Genomic DNA, 26,539 nt, shown 5'->3' on the forward strand with positions numbered 1-26,539 from the left:
ATGGCCCCAAAGTGTTAGAGTAGTGATGCTTGTGATTTGGATATGCCAAAGAGAAGCCATAAGGTTCTTCCTTTAAGAGAAAAAGTGAAAGTTCTAGACTTAATAAGCAAAGAAAAAATCATATGCTGAGGTTGCTACTTACTCTCCATGAAATTGTGAAAAGGAAAAAGGAAATTTTTCCTCAAGCTGCAAAAGTTATGGCCACAATGCATGATAAATGCTTAGTTAGGATGGAAAAGACATGAACTGAAAGGCATTCGGATTGATAGTGATCAGGTTTGCTACTATCTGTGGTTTCAGGCATTTTCCACAGATAAGGAGAGACTACTGTATATTTATTTAATTATTTTTATTTATATAGTCCTTTAATACTTTTCATAGTATTTTCCTTTTCTTTATTACTGCATTTGTATAGGGATAAAAGATTCTTTAGTAAGTTCATCAGAAAGACAGTAAATTATCTATAGAAAAAATACAGCCACTTGACCACAGGGCAAAATTAAAACAGGGTAAAGAAAAGACATGGCAAAAACCAGAATTTATTTCTTAGTTCTATCTATCTAGGAACTTCCCAACCAGATTTTTTTAAATTGTGTTTAGGTAGTAGATCACATGGTAGGACATACACAGGATGATGTTCTAGCCTAGACTGCAAAGTGGTTTTATGTGTGTGTGTGTGTGTCACAAGAGAAAAACACCTGTATTAGTCCGTTATCTGTTGCTTATAATAGAATACCTGAAAGTGGGTAATTTATAAGGAAATGAAATTTATTTCTTACAGTTTTGGAGGCTGGGAAGTCCATGGTCTAGGGAGTGCATCTGGTGAGGGCCTTCTTCTGAGAGGTATCTACAGGGTTCCATGGTGACCAGGATATCACATGGCGAGAAAATGGCAAGAGCTATCTAATGTGCTCACGGCTTTCCTTATAAAGCCATCAGTGCCCCTCCTGTGACAACCCACTTAACCATTAACTCATTTTCTGTGGATAGATTAATCCATTCATAAGAGCATGGCCCTCATGATCTAATCACCTCTTAAAGGCCCCATCTTTTAGATACCATAGTTGGATTTCCCACCCTCTTAAATACTGTTATGATGGAGGTCAAGCTTCAATGAGTTTTGGGGTGACATTTGATCCACAGCAACACCTATTTGAGAATTTTGAAGTGATTTAAGGATAAATTTTATTAACCTGTATCAAGGGTCATGAATTTATGGGTGACATTATCTAATGGGCCTTTTTAAGTAAAGCTGGAAGTCTCGGAGTGTAGCACTATCCTTTGAGATTGACAACAATGAGAATTACCATGCCCTTTCTGATGGGTCTTTGGGTGAAACTGGCAAAATCAGTTTACTAAACTAAAGGGATTCTTGATCTAATGTGACATTTTTTGTGGGTTTTTGTTGTTATATATATCAGCATATTTCTGTTTACTAATCATTTACCTAGCCCTAAGCTAGAGGAGGAAGAAAATACTTTCATTATTATAAAGAATAATCATGGTAATCATTACATTTCCACTGTTGTCATCATTACTTTTGTGCTGCAGTACAAACATTCAGGACATGGATAAGATTGATGGCCTTTATGCAACTTTCCACTAAAGTTACGTGGCCAGTAAATGAGAAAATTGTAAATGGAATCTGTGCTTATTTCCCATTGTGAAATTTCAAATCTAGAATGATTTCTTAGGCTACATTCCAGAAAAGAAGAACCAGAAAAAAATGTCATTTATTCGTTGAGTAAATATTGACTTAACATTAACTATGCTTCAGAACTGTTCTAGACACTGAGTTTATAGTGGGGAGCTAAATGACATGATCTCTGCCCTCATAAAGTCACAGAGTAGGAACTGGAACTGAAATGTACTATTAATAATGCCTTACATGCTGACATCTGCATTTGCATATTGCAGTGGTTTTCAACCCTGGCTCTATAAACAAATCACTCACCTAACTTTGTGACTTTACCTTTGGAGGTTCAGAAGCCTGTGCATGGGTATATTTAAAAAGCTCCACAGATGATTGTGATGCATAGCCAAGTATTGAGAAATCCTAGTGTATCAACTTGTAGTTCTGATACTAATTTTATTTTTCTGGATAACAACCATTTTCTAGTAGGTCAGCTAGGTATTACTATCCTGTAATCACAAGTTTTACAAATTAAGAAACTAAAGATTACAAGATCATGTACCTCATAAATAGCTAAGTTAGATCTAGAAACTGGGTCCTCTGACTCCCCAGAGAGAAGTCTTTTTTTTTTTTTTTAATGAAGAAAACATAAATAAATTGGGTTTGTCTTTTGTGTTAAGGGTGAAGAAAAAGACGAATTACTACACTTTTTCCAAATTGTGACTGATTCTCTCTCCTGGTTGTTGGGAGGCCATGTTCAACTCATACAGAATGGTAAGAGAAAAGATTTGAATGTAACTGATAGTCATTGTAGTTAAGCTGCTAACAATTTGATCTTTTTTTCTAAAAATAAATATCATTATATATACAGATAACCAGAGTGAAATGAAACCATGGGGTTTTTTTCTTTTAATTAATTAATTAATTTTTTGCATTCTAAGATGCTGTGAAGCAGTAAGTGGGGAGGAGGATAGGGTGGGAGAAGGAGGAGGAGGCATGGTTGAGGCCCTTGGCACGCCCCTCATTCTGGCAGTGGAGTCCAGAGGGGTATGCTTCTGTGTTTTGTGCTGAAAACTGTAACCTGATTAATTTTCTTTTAAAACTGATCTCTGAGGGCTGCCCCGTGGCTCACTTGGGAGAGTGTGGTGCTGATAACACCAAGGCCACGGGTTTGGATCCCTATATAGGGATGGCTGGTTAGCTCACTTGGGAGAGCGTGGTGCTGACCACACCGAGTCAAGGGCTAAGATCCCCTTACCAGTCATCTTTAAAAAAAAAAAATTTTTTTTTCTTCAGAATTATACATGTGTGTAATTTAGAGACTCAAATAGTTTTATACCAATTATTTTAAAAACACAATCCCTGGCCTTCACACCCACTCCATTTCCCATTTTCCATAGGCAGCTACTTTCAATTAGTATAACTAAAACTTTTGATAGTTATATCCATATAGCTAAGTAACATGCCTAATACTTTCACTTTTTAAAGTATTATCTATTAATTTCCCATTATGGAACAAATATTATAAATTCAAAGAACTATTTGACAAAAAATATAGAGTACTTAGAACTATGGATGTAAAAGACCTAGTAAAAAGAGAGATAATACTTGAATAATTTTAAAAACATACTGTGTTCTTTTCTGAAAATAATAACTATAACAAAAGTGATAGTGTTCCTTGAGTTAATCCATAGATGTAAAATATCCTTAAAGTGGGTATTAAAATTAGGTTAAATGATTATGAAATTTATATGCAAAACATAAAAGGGTACATCAAAAATGGGGTCTCCAACAACCTTTTTTTCTCTAAAAGAAATCACCTCCTTGGAGAAATGGCTGACTATAGGCCGGGGGTGGAAATTATACAAGGTGAGCCTGAAATTTCTTGAATACCAGATATAAAGGAAACAATCAAAGTCTAATAGGATTCTTTGAAAAGGACTTGGGAGCCAACATAAGGAAGCTTCTACTAGCCAAATATGGGAAATTTGAAGAGTAATGGGGATAATATAATAACTGCAGTGGATTGAAACATACTAAATACAGTGAGACTAAAGAGCAATCACCAATGGACTCAGCTAGGGAAATGATTCATTTTAAAAACTGGTAAATGAAGAATCCAGCATTTATCCTGCCTTTTCTTATAAATAGAGGAAATTCTTCTTTATAAGAATATTTTAACTAATAAGTGAAAAAGATATGATAGAATAGCACCATTATGCAACTCTTAGTAAATTAACAGATTTAGGAATTGATCATCCCCATGGCTGTCAACATCTCAAAAAGAGAAACAATCAGACGTTAAGTGCTACTAATAGCTTATCATAACATCATATATGAAGTATATGTGCCCAAAATTCAAACCTGAATCATTTCAATCCACTTGTCCCAACTACCAATGTACAGGTCAGAGAAACATTACACACCAGGAATGCAGTTAGCAAAACTAGACTGTGAGAAATTCATAAGACAATTGGCACAATTTCTTCAACAAATAAGTTGAAAGAAAAAAAAAAGATCAAAGAACTCCTAGTTTAAAAGAAATTCAAAAGATATCAACCAGTCACAATATGTAGGTCTTATTTAGATCTTGATTCAAACAAACTTAAACTTCACAAAATAATTGGAAATTAGAACACATGACTGGCTATTTAATGAAATTACAGGATCATCATTAATTATTAGCTAAGACCATGGTTATGTTGAGACCATTTTTATGTAAAATTGTTTAGCAATTCATATCTTTTGGGAATATATATTGAGATATTTATAGATAAAGTAATTTGATATCTTAGATTTGCTTCAAAATAAAATGGGAGTGGATAGGGTAGGTAAGTCAAGACTGGCCACAAGTTGATTGTTGTTAAGGCTGAGTACATGGGAATTTATTATTTTCTGTCTACTCATGTATGTTTGAAACTTCCATTATCAAAACTTAAATAAATAAATGGGCAAAGTGTCAGTTTTTATTTAGAGGAGTGGTAGTAGTAAGTAGGACTTACTTTATCAAATAGTTATCTGGCCACAGTTGAAAAACAAAATAGGAGCTCCAAAAATGAGTTACATAATAATGTATTATAAGACAAACAGTATAAAAAATAAAATGGAATGACTATTTAATAAATCACGTTAGCATAATTTTTTCCAATATAGAAAAAAAGACAAACTTATATACACACACTACATGTCATATAATTTCAGTGATTTCGAAGTTAAAGAGTTATTATTAAACATTTTTAAATAGACAAAAATGAAAAATATACTTATTCCAGCTACAGAGAATTTTTTTTACTACTAAAGTGACAGAAAATCAAAAGCCATAGAAATACTTAAAAGTAGTGAGATGGTTTTTCTAAGCTGTTAAACATTTTTTAAAACAGTGTCTAGTGAAATATTAGACTATATAAATAGAAATGAAGAACAGAAGTTAATATGGGAAAGAAATCAAATCAGTTCCTTTGGAAAATAAAAAGGAGAAAATAGTAAAGTTTTGCAGAAGCCAAGATAAGTGCCCACAAAGCCAGCTTGCCAGCATACCTGATTTCACTTTAATTAAAATTCTGCTCAGTTAGTGGAGAAGGGAATAGAAACTGACATTTATTGGAAACATACCCTGTTCTAGGATATTATACATTAGCCCACGTGAGAGGTATTATTTCTAGTCTTACAAATGAAGAAATACATGTTCTCAGAGGTTAAGCAATTTGCATAAGCATTCAATGCCAACTCTTCATAACTGGCTGCTAAGAGACTAAAAATTATAAAACAATAAAAACAAATGTTTTTGTAGTTAATGTTTTCATTATTATTTAAGATGTTTTGTAACAAAATTAAATTTTCAAGGACATGAACAACTGATTATAGTCATCTGTGCCATTTCCATCCCTTTATATTCTGTCTTTTTCACAGAAAATTTATTTTTATTCACCAACATTCATTGCTAGAAAAAGAAATTCAGATTTAGGAAATTTTATTTTTTTTTAAATTTTCAATTTAAAGAGAGATAACAGATTCTTAGCTTGGTATTTATGGATGCTGTGACTATAACTTCATTAAAATGGAATGACTATTATTTATGGCTAGTTAAAACTGTCTTCATCTTAAAACCTTCTTTATTATAGAGTGACAATGACAAAGGGAAAAATGACAAAACCAGAGAGTTTAGCAAAAATGGTCATGCTTTGATTTGGTTTTAAAAGGGCAAAATCCCACTTGTGTTATCATAGAATCTTTGCTTTAATCTTTCTTTTTTTTCTCTTCCTTTAGTATTACAGAGTGATCGTTTCTTATACTTACTGCAAACTGACAATGTTCAAATAGGATCTACAGTCATGACTATGCTACAAAATATACTACAGATCAACAGGTGACTTAGTTTTACAAAATTGCTTATTTTTTATTTTTGATCAGAAGCATTACCAATATTATTCTCATTTTGCTAAAATCAATTGCATATGATTTGTACATGACATTTAAGCTCTGTTAATACCCTTCAAAAAAAGTAAAATATTATAAAAGACTGGAAATTTTTATCAAATTAGTATCTTATCTCAGAGTTTAAGAAGATTTCAGGTCAAATCTCAGGCTTAGAAGAGAGAATTAGTGTGATATCTGAAGAAAAATATTGGGATCACAATAGAAAATGCTTAATCACATATTTGTTTAACAAGCATTAAGCTCAGTATTGTGATAGGTGCTAAAAAAGGGTATAAAAGAAGTAATATTCAATTTCTCAGGTTAAAATGGAAAGGCAGTGTATACCCAGTTGAAATAATCCATTCTTTCAGTTCAGTATGGATTTATTAAGGTGCAACTATGTGCCAAGTGCTGTATCTATCATTGCACTTACAAAGTTAAGATATAAACTTTGTCTTCAAAGAACTTACAGTAGAGTAGAAGGGACAGAACACAGAAACATAATTATATTGTATTAAGCTGCAATATTAAAGGTATACACAAGTGTTAGAGGAATGTCTAACCCAAACTGAGCTGGGAGATGCTTTCTGGAGAAGGTAACACCTAAAATGAAACTTTAAGGATGATAAATTAGTTTGGGAGGAAGAGTAGAAAGTGGTGTTTCAAGGCAAAGGTAACAACATAAGCAAAAGCACAGAGATAAGAAAGTAACATGCTGAGAAGGAAAAGTAGGTACAATTCATTGTTGCTAGGATTTAAAGTTTGGCATAAGGAGGTGGCTAGCAAGTTCTTCAGAGACCTAAGTAACGAAGAACTTATATACTGTATAAGGAAACTAAGTCTTATCCTATAAGCAATGGAGACCATTGATGATTTTTAAAGTAGATGAAAATTGTTAGATTACATTTCCATTTTTAAAAGTAGATGAAAAGTAGTCAGATTACATTTCTTATTCTGGTGTGGAGAAAAGATTTAAGAAGGACAAAACTCAGAAGAGGACATAATTAGAGGAAGCAATCATAGTAATCCAAGTGAAGTATAAAATCTTGGCCTTGGGCACTGGTACCTGGGGAATGGATTTTTTAAAATAATGAATTAAAATTACAATGACTTCACTTTCACTTCTTATCAAGATGGAATAGCAGGGATGGATTTACCTCCCACCTGAGTAGAAAGGAAAACATGAAACATCAGTTTTCAAGGACATGGACATGAGTCAGTGAAAAGAAAACCCAGAGAAAATGAAATAAACAAGATGAACCTTACAATTGCCCTAACTCATAGTATTGAGAGAGTTTCCAGGCTGTAGCATAGGAAGGAACATCCCAGTCAGCTTGAGTTGAAGAAATAGAGCTGAGAGTCTGGGGACATCGATACAGCTAAAGTTTTTAAGACAGAATATCAGAGAAGAGAGAGCTATACTCAGAGAGAAACCCAGAGATCTGCAGAGGGTTCCCTTGAAGTATTCAGGAGAGTACTGACCAGCACATATGTATGAGGTAACTAACTACCCAATGTCAGGGAAAACAATAATCCAAAAGGGTTAAAAGGAACAGTGCGAGGAGCTCACACAGGACCAAGAATAGTGACTGTTTCCATCAGCCAAACTGCAAAACCTCATAAATAATGAGTCATTGAGTAGAGTATTGAGGAAGGTTTCACCTCATTAGTGGGGAATAGTTAGTACTAGACTGAACCTATTCTGGGCCATCCAGACAAATCATAAAAGGAGAACTAGAAAGGATCAAATTGTTTCCAAGTAACTTAACTGCATGTGGTTACTGAAACTGCCTACATCTTAAAGTCTTTTTTTGTTGTTGGGTATACAAAGGCAGAGGTTCAGCAGAAATGGTCATGCTTTGACTTGGCTTTAAAAGTATGATAACATCCCATTTGTGCCATCATAGAATATTTGCTTTGATCACTTTTTTTTCCCTCTTCTTTTAGTATTACAAAGTGATCAATTCTTGTATTTACTGCATACTGATGATGTTCAGATGTAATCTACAGTCATGACTATGCTACAGAGCAGCTTAACAGTTGATTTGGTTTTACAGAATGTTACTGACACTTTATTTCTGATCAGCCCCAACAAGATGAAATTCACAATGTCTTTCATGCAAAGAAGTACCAGGCATGCAAATAAACAGGAAAATAGGATGCATAATGAGAAGAATCAGTTGATCAGGACTGACACGTATGTTAGAATTAACAGACAAGGACACTTATTATAACTGTATTCCATATATTCAAAAAATTAAATAGAGACATGTATGACGTAAGACCCAAACTGATCTTCTAAAGATGAAAACTACAATTGTCTAAGATGAAAAACACTGGATGGGATTAACAGCAGATTAACATGCAAGAGATTAGCGAACTTTAAGGCATATCAGTAGAAACTATGTAAAATGAAACAGAGAAAAAGGATTTTAGGAAAAAAAGGAAAGACAGACACATCTTGTGAGCTGTGGGACAAACAGCCTTATATAGGTGTAATTGGAGTACCTAAAGGAGGTGGTAGGGTTAGAAAAAAATATTTGAAGAAATAATGGCTGAAAATTTTCCACATTTGATGAAAACTATAAACTTGTAGGTTCAAAAAGCTCACCAAACCCCAAGGACAATAAATATGAAGAAAACTCCACATGAGGACACATCATAATCAAAGAGCTCAAACCAGTGATAAAAAGAAAATCTTAAAATCAACCAGAGTGAAAAAAAGACATTATATAGGGGAATAAAGATAAGGATGACAGCAACTTTCTTATTAGAAAAAACATAAGCAAAAAGAGCAACATCTTTAAAGTACTAAAAGAAAAAAAAACTGAAACTGGAATTTTATACCCAGTGGAAATATATTTCAAAGGCAAAATACTTTTTCAGAAATTACCAGCAGACTACAAAAAATGTTTAAGGAAGTCCAGAAGGAGAATGGTAGTACACAAAGCATATCAGAAATGGTGATTACATAGGTAAATGTGTAAGATATTTTTATTATATCTATAATATTTGGCTATACAGATACAATGTATTGGGAGATTTATAACATGTATAAATAGAATGTATTACAACAGTAGCATAAAGGCTAGGAGGAAAGAAATGAAAGTATACTGATGTAAGGCTCATAAACTATACATGAAGTGGTATAATATCACTTGAAGGTAGACTGTGATAAGTTGAAATATATACTGTGAACCTTAAAGCAACAGGTAAAATAACAAAGAATTATAGCTAATAAGCCAACAAAGTCAATAAAAACTAATCATAAAAAATATGTAACTCCAAAGAAGGCAGTAAGAAAAGTAGAAAGTGAATAAAGGACAAACAAAACAATGAAAAATCCAAGAGGTAGATTTACATCTATCTATATTAGATGTAAATGGTTGAAAAACTCAAATTAGAAGGAAGAGATTGATAGGTTGTATTTTTAAAAAGTAGGAACCAACTATATGCACCTTAAATATAAAGACAGAAATAGGTTAAAAGTAAATGGATGAAAAAATATTTACCATGCTAATACTAGTCAAAAGAAAGCTGAAATACCTATATTAATATCAGACAAAGTAAGTTGCAGAGCAAGGTATATTTACCAGTGATAGAGAAGGTTATTTTGTAGTCATAAGGAAGTCAGTTCATCAGGAGGACACTTTTATTGACCTAACAGCAGAGTTTCGAAATTCAAAAGCAAAAATTGTTAGAACTGCAAGGAGAAATAAATCCTTAAAGTGAAAGATGCTAATATACCTCTTGGTAATTAATAGAATAAGTAGACAAAAAATTAGTATGACTGCAGAAGATTTGAACAGTATCTACGAACTTGATGTGATTGACATTTTTAGAACATTCTTCCAAATGACAGCAGAATGCACGTTCTTTTTGAGTGCAAATAGAACATTTACAAAGATAGACCATGTTCTGGGTCATAAAACAAGTCTCAATAAACTTAAAAGTATTTTAAGTCATACAAAGTATGTTCTCTGTTCTCAATGGAATTAAGTTGGGAAATTAATACCTAGATACCTGAAAATCCTTCTAAACTCCTAATAAAAACAAAAACAAAAACTCTGAAATGTGTGGAAAATAATCCTGTTTTTTGAAGAATTTAACAAGCTGATTCTACAATTTATATGATAATCAAAAGATTTAAAGTAAAATAGCTTAACAATGAAAATGAACCAAGTTGGAGAACTATACCTAATTTTAAGACTTATTTATAAAGCTACAGTAATTAAAACAATGTGATATTGGTACAAAGACAGTATATCATTGAAACAAAATAGAATCAGAAATAGACTCACACATATGTGGACAGTTGATTTTCAACAGAGGTGTGTCATTCAGTGGGAAAAGGATAGTCTTTTAAAATGATGGAACAATTAGCTATTCATGTACAAAGGAAGATTTTTTTGGTCTATACTTCTCACTATATACAAAAATTAACTCAAAATGGATATTAGACCTAAATATAAAGCCTAAAGTATAAAACTTCTTGAAGAAAAATAGTAGAAAATCCTTGTGCTCTTGGGTTGAGCAAGGATTTCATAGATTCTTAGATATGATACCCAAAGTAAAATCTATGCAATAAGAAATTAATTAGATTTAAATTAGACTTTATCAAAATTTTAAGTCTGTTCTTCAAAAGATACTTGTAATGCATTAAAAAAAAGTCATAAACTGGGATAAAATATTTGCAAAACATATATCTTATTAAGTACTTGTATCTAGAATATATAAAGAGTTTTCAAATTTTAATTAAAAAATTTTGAAAAATGGGCAAAAGATTTGTACACTTTATGAAAAGATAAATGGATGGCAAATAACCATATGAAAAGATGTTCAGCAACATAAGTCAGTAGGGAGATACCACTACACACCTGTTAAATGGTTAAAACTTAAAACACTGACCCAAGCGTTGACAAGGGTGTGAAGGAACTAGATCTCTCTATACTGCTGGTGGGAATGTAAAATAGTACACTTTGGAAAGTAGTTTGGCAATTTCTTAACAAGCTAAACGTACACCTACCATATTATCCATCCATTTCATTTCTAGGTATTTTTCCAAGAGAAATAAAAATATCTATACAGAGGCTTGTATACAGATATTCATAGCAACTTTATTTGTAATAGCTAAAGACTAGAAATGACTCATATGTCCATCATAAACAGGTGATTAGACTGTGGTAAATCCATACAATAGAATACTACCAAGCAAAAAACACGAATGAACTATTCATACACCTAACAACACAGATGAATATAAAAATAATTGTGCTGAGTGAGAGAAACCAGACCAAAACAAAAATAAATACTGTATGATTTCATTTATATAAAGATTCTAGAAAATGTAAAATAATTTATAGTGACAGAAAGCAGATCAGTTGTTGCCTAGGGATAGAGAGGGAAAGGAGGGAGGAACTACAATGAAGCAAACACAAGGAAACTTTGGTGGGGGTGATGAATATATTAATTTTCTTCTTTGTGTTGGTGAAACTTGTCAGACTGATCAAATTATATGCTTTAAATATGTGCAGCTATCAATTATACTTTAATAAAGCTATTAAAAATAAAAATCATCAGGACTTGGTGAGTGTTTTCATACGGGATAAGATAAAAGGTGCAGTCAGCTATGACACCAAGTCTTCTATATTGGGTGATAAGACAGACTGCGGTAAGTGGAACATATAAGGAGCTGATTTTGTGAGACAGATGGTGAATTCAGTGTTGGTTATGTTGAGCATAGGTATTTCAGTGGGCAGTAAAATAAGTGTCCATATAAACAAATGTTTTTAGCAGCTTTATTTGTAATAGACCTCAACTAGAAATGACTCGAATGTTCATCAATGGGTAAATAGATAAACTGACTTCTGGAAGAGCTCTGACAAGAGTTACAGATTTACAAATCAGCAGCTTATAGTGGTAGTTAAAAACATGCGAAAAGATGAGATCAGTAGGAAATATGAGTAGAGTGAGAAAAGAAATGGATTGAACATGGAGTCTTGGGGAATAATCTTTAAGGAATATAATGAGGAAGGGAAGCCCATGAAGAAGACTGAGAAATTGTCAGAAAGACAGAAATTATCAGAAAGTTACATGGGTGGAGAGCAGAGGGGAGACCAGAACATCATATCACAGAAGCTGGGTGGGTAGAGAGTATTGGGTAAAAACAGGTCTAGGAAAATAAGCACTTAGTGTTATAAATGTGACCTGGCATTTGGGAAGTTATATTGATGAAGTGATCTTATCAAAGGTGGTATAGTGAAGCAGTGAGGAAGAAAGCCAGATGGGAGTGGTTTGAGAAGTGAATGGAAGTTTGGATCAGAATAGAAGCAGAAAGATAAGATGGTATTTGTTTATCTAGAGAGGGTGTTTTTAGGATTAGGAAATTAAAGAGCATTTAAAAGCATTTGAACTAGTATATTGCAATGTTGTGTAAACTCTTTGTGGGATATGGAATAAAGAAGTGATCAGATTGGGATAGGGATATCTATGGAAGGCTTTCTTTTGACCTGAGTTTCAAATGGTGAAAGGGCATCTTAGACATAGAGAATAGCATAAGAGACAAGGGGGCACAGAAACAGGTGTCAAAAACATTCCCACGTATTTTGATTGGATGACCCTTGAAGTCTTTAAACTCTGAAACTTTAAAATTTAGGATAAGGGCTGGCTAGTCAGTTCAGTTGGTTAGAGTGCAGTGCTGATAACACCAAGGTCAAGGGTTTAGATCCCCATATTGGCCAGCCGCCAAAAAGTAAATAAATAAAATTTAGGAGAGTGTACTGATCTCTTTTTCTCTTAATGAAATTATTTTGGTCACTGTCAAAGTATAATTTTCAAAAAGCTAAAAATATGACTTTTATGCACATATAAAATGAAATTGGTCAAAAATTTTATTCCACTTATCAAATAACAAGGGAACCAGTAAGATGTTTACATAGGTCCAAAGGAGAATTCGAGGAAGGGAGATTTATGTAGAAATGAATTTGCTGAAAGAGAAAAAATTTTGCTAGTAGAAAAAAACTTTAATGTTTTATAAAGCAATAAATGTATAGTAGCCTTTAGAATTACCTTCTCTATTGAACAGGAATCATCTGCACTGATGTTGAATGAGTCCATTTGCATTGCTGTCAGATAAGAATCATTGGCATTATCTGTTTTCTACCAGCCAACCTCTATTTTTACAGAATTGTAAAATATCTTAATAGTAAGTGGATAGTCAAACAAAGGTACCTACCCCTAGAAAATCACATACTGTGTAAGGGGGGAAGTCTACTGGGAGATACCCAGTAACCCCTTGTGACTATTTCTAAGTTTTAGGTAACTTTTCATGACATCATTAATGCAAGATAAGGTTGTTAATGTAATGAAGGAAATACCAAAGGAAAGATAAAGTTACTACTGTATTAAGCACATGATAATTGAATTCCTATGCCATTTTTGTCTTCGTATATTATTTAACTGTTACCTGTGTAGCTTATGATTTTGCTCTTATTGTTGTCTTGAAGCTTTTAAATCACCTGTTACATAACATTTTACATGTTTATTTTTCCTCTTCAGTTTGATTTTATTTTTATTTTTATTTATTTATTTATTTTTTCTTCTCTCCTCAGTGTGATTGCGGTTTTCTCAGAGGAGAGGACCTTTGGCTAATTTGTATTCTTCATTGTACCTAGCATGGTATCTTGCACACAGTAGGAATTCAATAAATATTAATTGACTTAATATGATATATTCTTGGAACCAAGCTACATGTTTAAAAAAGTGTTTAGCTTCTTGGATTAGGCTGCAATCAGGCATCAAGTTATTGAATCTTTTGTTTTAAATTTGGTGATACCTATGTATCAATTAGTAATGGTCTAATTTTTTATTTTATTCTATTAGTGGAGATTTACTCAGAATAGAAGGAAAAACCCTACATTCAATTTTAGATGAAGTTGTTTTCAAGCTTTTATCAACTCCTTGTCCAGTCATAAGAAGTACTGCTACAAAGCTCCTGCTGTTGATGGCCGAATCCCATCCAGAAATTTTGATTTTACTGAGGCTAAGTGCCTGCTGTGAAGGTAGTACATGCATTCTTGCTTTTCATGGGATTCTCAAAAAGAAAAATTTTATTGATGGTTTATGAAAAACAAAATTCTTATATTTTGAAAAGTTAATAACTGAACTGTTCAGATAAAACCCTATCACAATAGATACCAAGTCAGAAAAAAGTTTTTATGTAATTAAGCCATTATCTTCATGTCTCAACAGAAAGACATGTGATACCTTGCTGATGAGGTTACAATAAACATTTACTCCTTCTCTGACAAAAAGGTTGTGTGTTGCATATATCATATAGCATAGTAAAATGATGATCAGAAAGATTGGTGACTTTATCAAGACCAGCTTTAGTGGAGAAAATAGAGCTGTGTTTGAAAGATTGATAACTCTTTTGGTCTTTATATAAATTAGTAATTGCTCTTCGACTCCTTCACTGCCTTTCCACAAAAACAAATCTGCCTTATCTTCAAAATCAAACACATATGTGAACAAAAAGTCAGATATTTTGATGAAAGGACTCAATGTATTACCATTCTCATATAATAGCTTTCATTTAATTAAGCATTTACTATATGTCAAACACTGTTCTACATACTTTACACGCATTAAAATATTTAATCTTTCTAACAACTTTGTGGGATAGGTACTCATCCTCATTTTATAGAGATGGAAACAGGCATGGAAAATTAGGTTATTTACCCAAAATCACACAGATAGTGTACTTTTTAAAAATTTCCAAGCAAAGTTATATGTTAGCTTTGTTTAAGTTCTTTGCTGACCAGAACTATGTATTAATTATAACATATTTGCTTATTCAGCATGGTGAGGAAATGAGTTTATAGTTCATTAAATATACTTACTAATATAGGGTTATACTATATGAGAATTCATAAAGATTAGAATATAACATGATGCATTTAATACCCCCACAATTAGAATGGCCTTTTAATCATTCTTAATGATTCGGAAGGCACTTTAGTAACTTACTTTGCATCAGTCATTACTGTGGACATTGTAATTATGTATTGCAGGAATAGAGAGAAAAAATGCCACTAATAGAAATCTCTAGCTGATATTTTGCCAGATATACATTTTTCAATTCTATAATTGGATACCTACAGAAATGTGAATGTCCAACAGAGTTCATTATAAAGAATTTTACCTCAATCCTTCTCCCTTTCTTTGACTTATATCTCAAAAGCAGAACTCACTCAGGTTCCTCAAGATATTTTATAGGTATTAATACTTCTGAGAACTTGGGTCGTGAAGAGAGTATAAGGCATGGAAAGATCCATATAGTGGCTTCCCCGGTTATACACTGCAAGGTTATTTCACGTTATGTACTTATATTCAATAGACATTGTAATACATCATTCCAACATGCCCTGGAAATAGTATTTACTTTGTACCTTTTACTACTACTTTATATTATTTGGGGATGAAAATGCAGAATCCTAGTGTTAATAGCACTTCTATATTTGCTCAGGAATCTATTGATTTGCCCCAAATTACATATGATACTATATATTTTTATTTAATAATAACTTCCCTTAATAATGGATAATAATAACCTGCTTAAGTCCTTCCATAGGGTAAGCAGTTACTGAGTATATGTTCATAAGAATTTATCTTTTAAAAAATGTTTTAGTTTAAAGTATTTATGTTTAAACAGAAAAATACAGAAACACATCTTTCTATTCTTTGACTAACCACAGTTATCCCACCTCCCTTTTTTTATTAAAGAGATTTTTCAGACAGACTTTTGCATCAAATCTTACAAGTAGGCACTTAGAAATCTTTGAAGAGAAATACCCTAAAGACCTCAATGTAGAAATCTTTGAGAAAAGGGAAAAGGAAATCACATGATTAATCTTGTTGTGTTCATTTCTTCCTAAACCAGACTTTTTAACCTCAAATTAATACTGATTAGATAACAAAGTTTTATTATTAATGGTTCTACCCTTTGTTATTCTATTTCAGGACTCAGAAGTCTACTAAATAAACAGGAAATTGGGACAGAATTTAGTGAAGAACTTAGACAGCTTGTTGGCCTTTTAAGCCTAAAGACCTATCAGGAAGTAGAAGAGCAGGTATTAATTAAATTATAAAAATAATTTGCATGATATATGCTGACTGTGTTAAACCTGTTTTCCTTAAATGTTTCTCACTTTCTTTCTCTTAACACTTTAAGCAAAGCACTTATATCTTTAAAATTCTCTGTCTGTCTACCATTCAGCCTGCCCACAAACATAATCTTAGTCTCTCATTTACATCTACTTATAGATACCACCACATCAATTTTTTTTCACAATTTGTTATGAAATTCTCATCTCTGGTGTTGATCTTCTTTTATCTATAAGCAATTTAAACTTCTTTCATTGTTTTTTCCAAAAAAAATTGTAGCAAACTGTAATTATGGTCACCTGTGGCTAGCCATCTTGTTTTTTGAGATATAACAATAATGCTTTTTGCCTCCATGTAAATACTTGCATTAATAAAAACTATTTAGAAGTTTGAGACAGCAGCTTATTGATTGTTTTTTTACACTTCCTCTAGTATACTCAAAATGGTGGCTCCAGATAGACCATTTCAATAGGAAGAGGCATTTAGCTTTCTGATTTCCAGATGAAAATTTAAAATAAATATGGAAAACAGACTTAAATCTAAAATAACTAAAGATATTTTTTAATCTAAAAGGAAATGAGTACATTGTATATTCCAAATCCAAAACCAATCAGAGCCAAGAAAAAAAATCAAGATAGGCAGAAGGATGAGGAGGAGAACCTGGAAGGAAGAGAGCAAAGGAAGGAAATTCTCTACTTCTGTGTATGAACCTTCACAAATCTTAGACTAATCTCAAAACTATGCATGTACAGGACAGACATAAAACAGCATACCAAAAGTTTATAGAACTAAACAGATTTGAACAGCCACCACAGAAGGTCAACAGAGCTTACAGTCTGAACCTAACCAGGTTGATTGCCTATTTAATTAAAATGTTAGGAGTTCTGTTCAAGATGGCAGAATAGACGGTCCCCAGCATTGCTCTCTCACACAAATCAACCAATTTACAACTATAGAAATGTAACAACAGTCAATCTGGGGCCACTGGAGCTCAGGGGAAGAGGAAGAGAGACCTACAGAATTCATCAAGGGGGAGAAGCCATGATGAGAGAAAGAAAAAACTGCTCGGAGCATTGTGTGCCACGGCCGCTTTAAGGCTGGAACTGCTGAGCGCATGGAGCAAGAGCCAGCAGAAGCTGCAGCTGTGCCTTTTGGATGGAGTTGCTTGTAAGCAGCAGGGGAGAAGAGGACGTTGGTGGCCTCCAGGACAGTAAAACCACTAATAGGGTACCTGTGGACCCATGCAGGAGCAAGGAGCTAGAACAGCTGAAAAAGGGGGGAGCCATTCAGAGGCTGGTGAGTCATCACAAGGGACCGGTGCAGGGCCCATCCCATGGGAAGTGTATGGAGCACAGGCGGTGGGGAAGATGGGCCAACTGGGAGAACACTGGGACACAGCAAGGACAGCCGATCTGCCCTCCAGTCAGCTCAGGACCACTCAGAGGAGACTGGTCGGGAATGCAGAATTGCAGGGGTACAGTTTGATGAAAAGATTCAGGCCCAGATCAGAATTTCTACACAACCCTGGTGCACCTGCTTTCTGGAGAGTCAGAAGTACCTATAAGGTCGACCATTAAACCTTGAGCTGCACAAAAAGTCTTCCCTAGGGAGACAGCAGCAAAGCAGCAATTTAGCTCAACCCCACAGCTCAAGTTCTGGTTCCCACAGGAAGCTCCCCCATTTTAGAAGTAAACAAAGGAAAAAAATTAGTTCTAGCCCAGGCATACCACCAGTGCCTTGGGGCCTACCAGGGGACCTGAAGCATGGAGCCAGGGACCAGACCCCATGCCCACAACCATACACACTGCCAGCACTTGGGCCCACCCAGGGGCCTAAGGCTTGGAGCCAGGGACCAGATACCCCCCCCCTCATCCAGGCACACCGCCAGTGCCTTGGGGCCCCATCCAGGGGCCCATAGTATGGAGCCATGGACCAGACCACCTGCCAACAACCAGGCATACCACCAGCACCAAGGAGCATGCCAAAAACATCACCTCTATGTGGGTGGCCCACCACAGCCTCCACAGTAACCACTCCTGCCATGAAAATGGCTAGAGGTCACAACCACCACACAGGTGGTCCACTGGCCACTGGAATGCATTGACACAAGGAGAGTCACCAGCAGAGACCAAAGAAAAGAATAGGATGTCTCTCTCCTCAAAGCCCATTCCAGAGTGACAGAAGAAGCAACTGTTCTAAGATAATATTGAGGGACCTGAACACACCTTTCAGCACAGGAAAGATCATCTAGGCAACAAGTCAACAGAATAACCATTACTCTTTCAGAGGGAGAGAAGAAATCTAGGGTTATCAGTGGTGGGGGGTGGGGGAGGGGGATAGGGAGAGATTGGACAAGGGGCATAAAGAATACATACAATTTGTAACAATATACATACTAGTAATATTGATTTAATCAAATGTCAACACTGAATCCTAAAAATATGTATAATCAGTTATGATTCAATAAAAAAAAAATTAACATGTTAGCCCAAAATAGATTATGAAAGGTTAAGTAGAACTATAAAACCTTTGAAAAGGAAGTGGAAATGAGATTAGTCAGGGAGAATTTGGAGCTAACTAGACGATATCTTGAATGTGTTCAAGATCTTGCCTAAGTGAGCCCAACATATATTCTTTGGGAGGTGAGGTTTAGAAATCCTAGGCCTTCCCTGTCCTGGGCCTGCAAACTTAGTGTTTCTCTCCTACCCATCTTGTTTTTGAGATGGAGATTAATACTTTCCCTGGCCTGATAGTTTAAGAGGTAAACTTTTAAAACGGACTTTCCTAGAGATGTCTCTAAATTATTCCTGGTGTTTAATTTCAGAAACTACATCAAGCAGCTTGCTTGATTCAAGCTTATTGGAAGGGTTTCCAGACTAGAAAGAGATTAAAGAAGCTTCCATCTGCTGTCATTGCTTTGCAGAGGAGTTTCAGGTAAAAAAAAAATTGGGTGAGGGGAATGATGATATGAGAGTCTTATTAGAGTACAGTTGAATGGAAATGGAGGGTGTTGGGTTTTGTTTTTGTTTTTTTCTTTCAATTTCCCGGTATGTTTGTTTTTCTTTGCTTTCATTCTTGTTCCATACATTTCTGAGCACCAGCACTCCAGTAACCAGATGCACTTTCAAAGCAAAGGACATCATAATATAAGACAGGAATCTGATGTGTCAAGTACACAATCCTATCCACTTAATATTTTTTTGTGGGCCAAGCCTTTAGAGGGAGCCAATGATATTATTAAACCCTCAAAAACCAACAGTTTCATAATCATTTACATATAATTATGATAGATACATGTATGAGTATATCAAGGTTTAATATGTTAACTTGATTTTCCTTAGTAAATATGGCATGGATGGATATGGTCATTGAGATATAACGTTTATCATTTATTTCAAGTAAACTGAAAATGAAATACTGAAGACATGGTCCACCTTATGATATGACTAACCCATCCAGATTCTTAAGAGGTGACAGAACAAAAAGAAATGATTTGGCCTCTAGGTCAATTGTGATAAAATAGAGCCATCTCAGAGGTGACTTTTTTATGCAGGCTAACTTAAAGCCAAGTTTTAGTTCACTAAAATGAAACTGGCATATTACAGAAATCAATTTTTTAAAGAAAACTGAAACTATTCTTTTAATAACTGCAGCTGCATTTCTCAGTTATAGAAACATTTTAAAATAGCTCCAGGGTTCAAAATACTGTATTGTCACAGACATTGAAGTTACCCCAGCTTACTTTATCCTTTAGCAGATGTCCTATGAAAGTTTTCTTCAGAGAAGACTTAAAAATAGGTCATGAATATTATATTGGGCATGAATATTGTTGTTAGCAAAGAAAACTTAATTTTTTAAAACATGTATCAAGTGCCTAGTATATGCCAGGAGATGGATGGATATACATATATGGAATTTAACAGATTTTAGTTTCTATCCCACTTCAGCAACTGAGTGGCTGAGTGACTGGACAAGCTGCTGTACCTCTCTCAGCATCAAATTTCCAATCTATAAAATGGGGATAATAGTTTATATACCTCACAAGATCGAGATAATATAAAATTTGAAATGATATAAAGTTTTGTAACATATTACCTGGCACTTAGAATAGTAGGAGGAAAAAAAATGCATATGGCACATTTTCTGCCCTTGAATATTTACAAATCTAGTTAGAAAAACAGATGTGTTAAATAATACTCATGAGAGGCAGATATTATCCATCAAACATTGATCAAAGTTAATTGCCTGTCCTACATGCTGTTTCTTTAAAAAACATTTATAAAAGCATTTCTGTGGTCAAATAAATTTGGGAAATACTGAATACTTTGAGAGTCACAGTGTACAGTCAGTCTTTTATTCCAAGGAGTCTGAGATTTTTTTGGTTGCTTTCTGTGGTGAACTCAGATAGAGGAGTTATTACTTATGGATTCTACCTGCTATCACCCTCAGCTATCTGTACTCTTAACATTTAATGGTATCCCTATACCTTTAATGTTTAGTCCCATAGTAGGTGCAAAATTGATGTTTACTTTCTCTTTCAATATTAAAATTTTTATTTATAAGTATCCCAGGATTAAAGATTTCATCCACTTAGAGGTATATCTGTGAAATCTAATTAATATTCCACTATTTTAAAATAGAAATTTTACTGCTTTCTTTATGTGACTAAATCAAATGAGTTATAAATGTTTCTACTAAAAAGATAAACAGTAAAGCCAAAATTATTTGTCTCACATTATGTGTTTCCTTTTCAGTATTTTGAGTTTGAGGTTCTAGAGTACACATACAGTTTTAACTTTTGGGTTCCATTTAATTTTTTTATTTCAAATTTACTTCAGGCTTCAGCACCTTTCCTCATCTATCAGTTGTTACAGTTTATGCAAATGCCTCTTGCTTCCTTTGTAACTGGGCTTTCTGCAAAGGTTATTTCTGCTCCTTTGTGGTTAGATCATTATCTCAACATAATTTTCTCCTCTCATGCTTTTTGCTGTGGAAGGACTTCCTACTACTCACACTTATTGGTCCAGATTGATTAGTGCTTTTTAGATTCATTAAGAAGCACTCTTTTATAGTCAACACCCTTGCTAAAACACTTTCATAGGATTTCTATTTTATTTAATCATTTCTCATGGTCAAAAACTTTTTCTTCTGTTAAGTACTCTTTTCTCACCAAGGTTTTCTGAAGCAGCTGACAGCTGCTCCAGTTATCTTAGACAGTCCTCACAATTTACTTACCTCTATCATAGTGCTGATATTTAGGTGTTTTAATTACATTTGTTTGAAACTGAGCTCCTTCTGGGCAGAATGGTATCTTTTCTCTGTCTTCTTAGGCTCAATACCAGGCAGGCAGCAATCACTCAGATGAGTGTTGAATTAATGAACAAGACCATCAATTCATATGGGATCCCCTAGATTCATATTTATCCTAGGCAACTCCCTCTTTATTGGTAAAAATTCAGTTTAATTAAATGTATGTCATGGAATGTTCTTACGTAAATTATTTTGAGAATATTATATCTGATCAGTCATTTCCTTTTCAGAGGAGCAATGCACATGCCAAGTGGTCACATGCCTACTATTTCTTACAAAGAAACCAGTTGGATGAATAATCTTTTAATTTTTGAGTGTTATAGAAACTCAAACTAATTAGAAGGTTACTAAGTGGGGGAAATAACATTAAAAATCTCATCAATTCCTAATTTATTAAACTCAGAATATGAATTTAAGAAGCACATATATTTACGATTTATAGTTGGTATTTCAGTCACTGAACCATACTTTTCTACTGTCTTCCTGGTTTTTATTTTACTTCCACCTTCATATTCTACAGTCTTCATTTTTGCCATGTTTCAGAGCCTTCATGCTTAAGTTGTTTCTCAAACCCAGTTTCCTGACAGATTAAATGTCCTAGCAATTCAGTTTAATTATTACTATGTTTCTCACACTAGTAGTATTTTTAAATATTGATAAGGCTATGTTAGACATTATAATCAGTAACAATTAGAACTTAGAAACAGAGGTGAGTTTGTTTTTAAATCAATTTGAAAGAAGACTCTACTTAGCACCTGCTCTCTTTTTACCCTCCATAAGTGGGTAAAGGACAAAGCATTATCTACATGACATAAAACCTTGAAGTTTTGAGGATAGAGTTCTGTAGGAAATGCAAGTTTCTATCAGCTATTCTTCGGGAAGAGAGAGGACTTTTACTTCTTGATCTCTAACTTTTAGGAATAGCAAGAGACACTTAGAAACTAATCAAATAGCCCTACATCCTCTCTAAACCCCCTCTTTTGACATATTCACTTGAGGTCTTCTCTCCCTTTGATAATAGGAATAAGAAAGAAATTTCAAAACAAATAAACCCTCAACTCTGGCCTAATTGGAAAGCCAGAGAAAACTTAAGTTGTAATTGATCGAAGTTAAAATATTGTAAGAAAACAAACAACTACACATGCATAAAGTTTTATCAAAATAATTTTGTGAGTTTTCATTCTTTACTTTAAAAGATTTCTTTTTAAAGTTGTCTTACACTTAATTATTTTTGTTTTTTCAAAAGAAAATTGAGTTGAAAATCATGATAATCCTCTCTGCCTACACCATTATGAAGTCTAGCTGTTAACACAACAAAGCTATAGCCAGGGTACCACATTTATTGGCATTTTAATTCTAGGAAAAGAATCTAAGAAAACATGTTCTTGAGGGAGACACATGCAAATTAAGTCTATAGAGGTAAAATAGTGTATTCTGCTTCTCTTTTCTTATCCTCTTTATTTTCTTTTTCTATAGGTATCTGAAAGCATTTTGAGTATATTTATCATAGACTAATATTTGTGGTCTCCTTACATAGCAACAAAAACTGGGAAGAAATGGCTAAGGAGAAATTTTGGTTAATAAAAGTAAATGATACAGAAATGATAATTAAATGAATTGTGGCCACATGGAAATTTTCATAACCAGTTATAAAATAATACTTATTAGTCAATACTGAGAAATAGGTAAACGTAGAAAAAAATTAAAACCAGCTATAATCGCACCATGCAGTAAAAATGGCTATTGAAATTTTAATGTTTTTTAATCACTTCTTTTTCTATGTAAGTAAACATAATTTTTTTAAACACAATTTGGATCTCACTCTTCTATATCCTGATTGTATTTTGACCTGATATTAGATTTCGGGTATATCTGCATGTCACTGTTCTTTGAAAGTTTTATTTTATTTTTTTTTTATAGATTTTAGAATCCCATCAGATGAATGAACCAGAATTTAATTATCCAACTCTGTGTTGTGGGACACACACTTTGTTTTTAACTTACTATTGTAATGCTATGGAGAACATTATTGAACATAAATCTTTACATACAAATCTGGTTATTTCCTTGGGAAAATTATTAGAAATGGAATAAGTTGGTTAACATTTTTAAGGCTTTTGATATATACTTCAAATATTTCTCCAAACTTTTGATGCATATATTCATCTATTTCTCCAGAAAGTTTGTATAATATGAGCTCATGACAACTTAATTTCATCATACCCTAACAACACTACGAATTAATCTTAAAAATTTTTTTTCTGTCTGCATTTATTTGATTACCAGTTTGGTTGGGTACTTTTTCATATATTATTTGAATGGACATATGATTTAGAAAAATTGTGTGTAAGACACTGTTTTTTTCATCACAGATCTAAACGAAAAAAGATGTTGCTAAAGCTAAATAGGAAGAAGGAAGAAGAGGACCTCAGATTACGATTGCAGCTTCAAAGACAGAGAGCCATGAGACTTTCCAGAGAATTACGGCTGAGTATGCTTGAAATAGTTCATCCAGGTAGGTGGCAGTATCAACTTTGTAAGTAAGAATGTTTAGAGTATCTTTTAATAAACCAGATCTCCTGGCTAGCTTCTCGATGATTTCTTTTTGGCTTATTTCACCTTATTTTAGATAAACCTTATTAAATCTCTTGAGCCAAAAAAAGTTGTTTTTTCAGATTCAGGTCTATTAGTTGATAGTGAGCAATCTCCCTACCAGTGTTTCTTTTCTTATCTTTCAGATAAATTAGTGAAACATAAAAATTAATGCTTAAAGATTGCTATCAGAGACATAAAGAAACCCCTTGAACTTAGTAAAGAGTTAGAATATTGCTACATTGTGCCATCAGAACTTCACTCATTCCCTACTACAAACTTTGTGACATCTTCTTGCCACCTTTGACAGTCTAAGCTGAAATTAATAATAAAGTGTGGTCTGAAAGGTCTAAGAGGTCAAGATTATTTCCTTGTTCTTTTACTTTCCTTATTGTTCATTGCCAGGGTCCTTCAATAGCCCCTTATTTTTCTTCCTTTCCCATAAATATGAATATTTCCCAGGATTCCATCCTCACCCCATCATTCTCATATTGCTCTTCTTGTGGTGTCCTATCTATAACTATAGCTTTAACTATCAGTTAACTGCTTAGCACTCTCAAGTCTGGTCTCCATTCTCTCCCTCTCTCTTAAGCTCTCGAGTAGCACTGCCCCATAGAACATTTTACAAAAACGAAATGTTCTATGTCTGCACTATCTAGCATGGTAGGCAGTGGCTACAGGTGGCTATTGAGTATTTAAAATGTGACTAGTGCATTCAAGGACCTAAATTTTTTATTTTATTTTATTTAAACCTAAGTAGCTAATTGTGGCTAGTGTCTACTGTATTGGACAGAAGAACTCTATAGCCAGTTGCCTTTCAGATAGCTTTTCTTGGATATCCACAGGCATCCCCCAAACTAAAGTCATTATCAGCACCGCACTCTCCCGAGTGAGCCACGGGCCGGCCCCTAAACTAAAGTCATTATCTTGCCACCACATTTCCTTTCTGTATTCCCCATCTTAGGTAATGGCACCAACAATCTACTCAGTTTCTCATCTGAGACATCCTAGAATTCTTTCCCTATCTCACTATCACATCTAAGTAGTCATTAAATCCTATCAATTTTTATACTCTCTCTCAAATACACCCCTTCTTATTAGCATTGCTGCTACCTTCTACTGCCTTATTCTGTAACTTGGCTACTGTGAACCCTGGGTGATATGCTGACTAATTCCCTGAAAATAAAAGGAAGTCATCTGTATAACTGAGTGACTTAAGAGAAATTTGAAAGCACACAGAGTAGAAAACACATACACATTTTACCCTTTTCCTCTGGTGGTACTGAATGATTTCCTAGCCTTGGACTTTGTGATTCTTTTTTAAAAAATAGTCTTCTTGTTGGATTTTCAGCCCTTTTCTCATTGTACTTCCACAAAAATATTATGAGTCCTTCTCTAAAGAAGCTGCATAATGTGAGAAAGCCTTAGTTTCTAAAATTTTGAAACCATTGTAAACTAATAGAATTGGGGAAATTAGTGAACAACAATGAAAAAAAAAATAAAAGGACTATAAGATTGTTATTATTACCAGTGTCCGATTTTAGAACTTGAGAAAGCATAGTAGTGAGTATATTGTAATAGTGTCTGTCATCTTTTTAGGTCAGGTGGAGAAACATAATCGTGAAATGGAAGAGAAATCAGCACTGGTTATCCAGAAACATTGGAGAGGGTACAGGGAGAGGAAAAATTTTCACCAACAGAGGCCATCTCTCACAGAGTATAAAGCAGCTGTCACACTTCAAAGAGCAGTGAGTCTGTGATAAAAAGAGCTCTGGATTAGGAAGGCAGAGCATAAGTTCAGATCTGATTTTGCTATTTAACTGTAGTAAAGCCTTGGTCAAGTCATTTAGCTTTCCTGAGCCGCAGTTTCTTCCTTTATAAAATAAGAACTTCCTTATCTCTGGCCGAACTTTAGGTACTCAATCCTTAAAACTGCTGTAGAAACTTGTATATCATTTACAATACTGCAGTGTTGTTATTGTTCATTTGTTTTCTTTCTTACTTGTGCTGAGTTCTTTAAGGATAAGGAGCTAAGTCTTATTTATTATTGTCAGCTCTTAGCAGGTGTTTGCCCTATGTCACTTGATTGTTGTGTAGATCAGATGACCTAATTTATGGGAATGTATTTTGTAAATTGCAAAGTCCTATGCAACTGCAGCATATCTGATTTTTTTAATGCACAGATGAGGTATTTGGTATAATTAGATCATTTTAACCCTGAATTATAGAATGGTGTTCTTAAATGATAATTTTCTTGGGATTGACCTGGAGCATAGTAAATTATTGCCTTAGAAAAGCACTGCACATGGCAGGTTTCTTTCTTTCTTTCTTTTTTTTTTTTTTTGTCTTCCCATTTAATGACCAGTTTTCCTAATTATCTATTATCCTCTTATACATGGTTATCTTTCATATTAGGATTTCAGT

At 33.9% G+C, this 26,539-nt stretch overlaps 1 protein-coding gene across 1 annotated transcript in view; it reads left to right on the top strand.

Annotated features, from left to right (window-relative positions):
- The window catches only part of IQCB1 (IQ motif containing B1), a 51,832-nt gene that overhangs the window by 16,063 nt on the left and 9,230 nt on the right, over window positions 1-26,539 (top strand). The window contains exons 5-11 of the mRNA XM_063113391.1: window positions 2,314-2,407; window positions 5,900-5,999; window positions 13,931-14,109; window positions 16,070-16,179; window positions 19,038-19,147; window positions 23,896-24,038; window positions 25,715-25,863. Of these exons, the coding sequence (XP_062969461.1) occupies window positions 2,314-2,407; window positions 5,900-5,999; window positions 13,931-14,109; window positions 16,070-16,179; window positions 19,038-19,147; window positions 23,896-24,038; window positions 25,715-25,863 (885 nt within the window). The remainder of the gene's footprint in view (window positions 1-2,313; window positions 2,408-5,899; window positions 6,000-13,930; window positions 14,110-16,069; window positions 16,180-19,037; window positions 19,148-23,895; window positions 24,039-25,714; window positions 25,864-26,539) is intronic.

This window comes from Cynocephalus volans, chromosome 1 (genome assembly GCF_027409185.1).
Source record: "Cynocephalus volans isolate mCynVol1 chromosome 1, mCynVol1.pri, whole genome shotgun sequence".
Classification (NCBI taxonomy): domain Eukaryota; kingdom Metazoa; phylum Chordata; class Mammalia; order Dermoptera; family Cynocephalidae; genus Cynocephalus; species Cynocephalus volans.